General features: G+C 33.5%; 1 protein-coding gene across 1 annotated transcript; it reads left to right on the top strand.

The window, feature by feature from the left end:
• Positions 1-501: 501 nt before the first annotated feature.
• VNE69_09120 (uncharacterized protein) lies at positions 502-917 on the top strand (the record flags this gene model as incomplete). The annotated part of the gene is made up of 2 exons (XM_065474639.1): positions 502-688; positions 727-917. 2 exons carry the CDS (start codon positions 502-504, stop codon positions 915-917), a joined length of 378 nt encoding a protein of 125 aa, XP_065330711.1.
• Positions 918-2,620: the final 1,703 nt, after the last annotated feature.

Here is a 2,620-nt window from a genome sequence, read left to right as displayed (position 1 = left end):
ACGATAGTTTTCAGTGTTGGTCCGATTTTGAGTCATTGGTATATTGCATTTATTGCACATAGGAACCCTCAAAATGTTTTTTTTGCAATTAAAAATTGCATTAACTCATTTTTTTATAGATGAGTTTTCTGAATTCTTTAATTCTCATTATGGGTCAAATAATTTATTTTTTTATTTTTTTTTATTTTTTTAGGGGTGGGGGTAAGTCGAGAACTTACTCATTAAATCATTATATATGATTTCTAATTCTTCTCTCGTCAAAATTCTCTCCTCCATATTTTTAAAAAGAAGCAAAAAAAACACAAAAACCCCTATATCAAATTTTGCGTGCTAAAGTGGACTTTAGCCAAAAATTTAAATTTTTACCCCTTAATTTTTATGAACAGTGAGCTTGAAAACAAAATGGGGGGAATGAAAAAGTAATTCCCATGACAAGAGAACTTACAATAAAAATGCTACTCTAGAGCTCAAGAGACTAGAAAACTGTCATATTTTAAAAGCATGAGTGATGAACAGAAGAGGGAATTTATAATCAGCAGAGCTTGCCCTGAAATAATTGATTGGTATTGCAACCAGAAGCAGAGAAAAGCGGCTTTCAATTGGAGTCGTTGGAAGGAAGAATTGGAGGAATTTTGCTCTCCAAATAAATTAGGCATGAAAGATGTGTTAAGTCTTAAACAGGGACCAGGTGAGACTATTTGTGTTATATTAAACTGGTGGATGAAGGAGCCAGAGCTCATAAACTAAACAATGAAGATATAAAAAAAATTATCTTGGCGGGAATGAAGTATGAGATCCCAGATGTAAAAAGAATAACAATTAGAGGTAAAGTAGTTAATGAAATTTTATTTAGTGACATTAGACTGTTAGAAGGTACTTATCAAGCAGAAAAATTAAAAAGGGAAAAAAGGAATTAGAAAAGAAGGAACTTGAACTTAAAGAGAAAATTAGAGAACTGGAAAGTATCTTAACACAACTTAAGACTTTGAAGGTTCGGGAACCAAAACAAGTTACTTGTTACAATTGCGGAAAGTCGATGCATGCATCCAGATACTGTAGGGCTCCAAGAGACAGTAAAAATAAATGGTGCATCTTTAGTAACGTGCCGGGATTTTGTTTTTTTAAAAAATATTTTTTTACCCCTAAAATGGAAAACTTAGATTTAGAAAACTCCGGCACGTTACTAAAGAAAAGCACAAAAATGAAACTTGTGTATATACAAAGGCTCTTCCATAACATTGACACCTGTTTAGAAGCTTTAATTGACTTAGAAGTGCTGAAGGAGCAAAAATCATGTTCCAAATGTGGATGTAACATGAGATTGGGTCCTGTCAAGAAAGAAATCGTTACAAGAGTAGCATATCGCTGCTTGAACTTAAATGCAGTGCGAGGCTGGCTGTTAATAAACCCAGCAAGGTCCCTCTTCAAACATTCTGTGACCTTGTATTTGGAATATTATGCAGATATTCTTACTTTCAGTTGATGGCAAGATTAGGCGTTTCAACAGCTACAATCTCTGCCGTAAAAAGCAGCCTCCGAAAGATCTATAAAGATATGCATAGAATTATAATCGGAGGACCCGGGCAAGTCGTTCAAGTAGATGAGTCTGTTATGTGCCGAGGGGGTAAAATAAGATCTCCTACCTCTTCGGACGACTTTATAAGGGACACCGTTTGGATTTTGGGCATAATAGATGCTCAAAATCCTTCAAACTTCTACATTACGAGGGTAGAGAATAGAACCATTGAGTGCCTTACTGCTGCTCTAGAGGGAAGAATTGGTGTAGGTTCGGTTTTACATAGCGATGGTCATCCTAGTTATTCTGGGGTGTCAGAAAATTTATGTCTAAGTCATCAAGTTGTTAATCATTCTATAGGTTTTTTATCTCCTGATGGTATCCATACAAATAATATTGAGAACGTATGGTCTCAAATGAAGTCTGAAATGACCAAAGAACATGGAGTAAAACGGTCGGAGATAGATACATTGCTCGATGAATTTATGTATAGGAAATTTATGCTTCGAGAAGATGTTATGGTAGACTTCTATAAGGGTTTTGTTAATCTTTTATAAAAACTAATGAATTAAATAAGCATTTTTATATCGTTTTCATATTTTTATTCAAAATTTTGTTAAATTTTTTTCTGTAAGGGGGGGGGGGTGTTACCTTCTGCACGTTACTAAAGATGCACCTATTTTAGTATATAAATGTTTTTTCTTTGATGGGTATGAAGAATAGTAGAATCAATGAGAATGAAGCCAAGCACTTTTGGGTATATTCAAATTAAAAACAATAAAAAGTCATACTATTATTAAATATATCAGATCCGCTTGTTATGAGGCTGAAGTGTGTGGTATCTTTGTGCAGCACAGATCCATAAGAATAATTGTTTGTTTGTTTAAAGATCAAACATATAAAACTATAAATATAATTTCAGCCCTTACCCATACACAACCAACTTAAAAGATGAACACCAGACAGAAAAAACAGACAACAATATCAGGGAAGAACCCCATGCTAAAAAACCTAAATAAAAAATTGTAAATAAAAATATTTTAGAGACATATTTCGAATTGGGATATGTCAAAGTGCCTTCCTTAACATTATTGATTGTTTGTT

The sequence above is a fragment of the Vairimorpha necatrix genome, chromosome 9 (assembly GCF_036630325.1).
Source record: "Vairimorpha necatrix chromosome 9, complete sequence".
Classification (NCBI taxonomy): Eukaryota; Fungi; Microsporidia; family Nosematidae; genus Vairimorpha; species Vairimorpha necatrix.
This window is presented reverse-complemented; position numbering and strand designations above follow the sequence as displayed.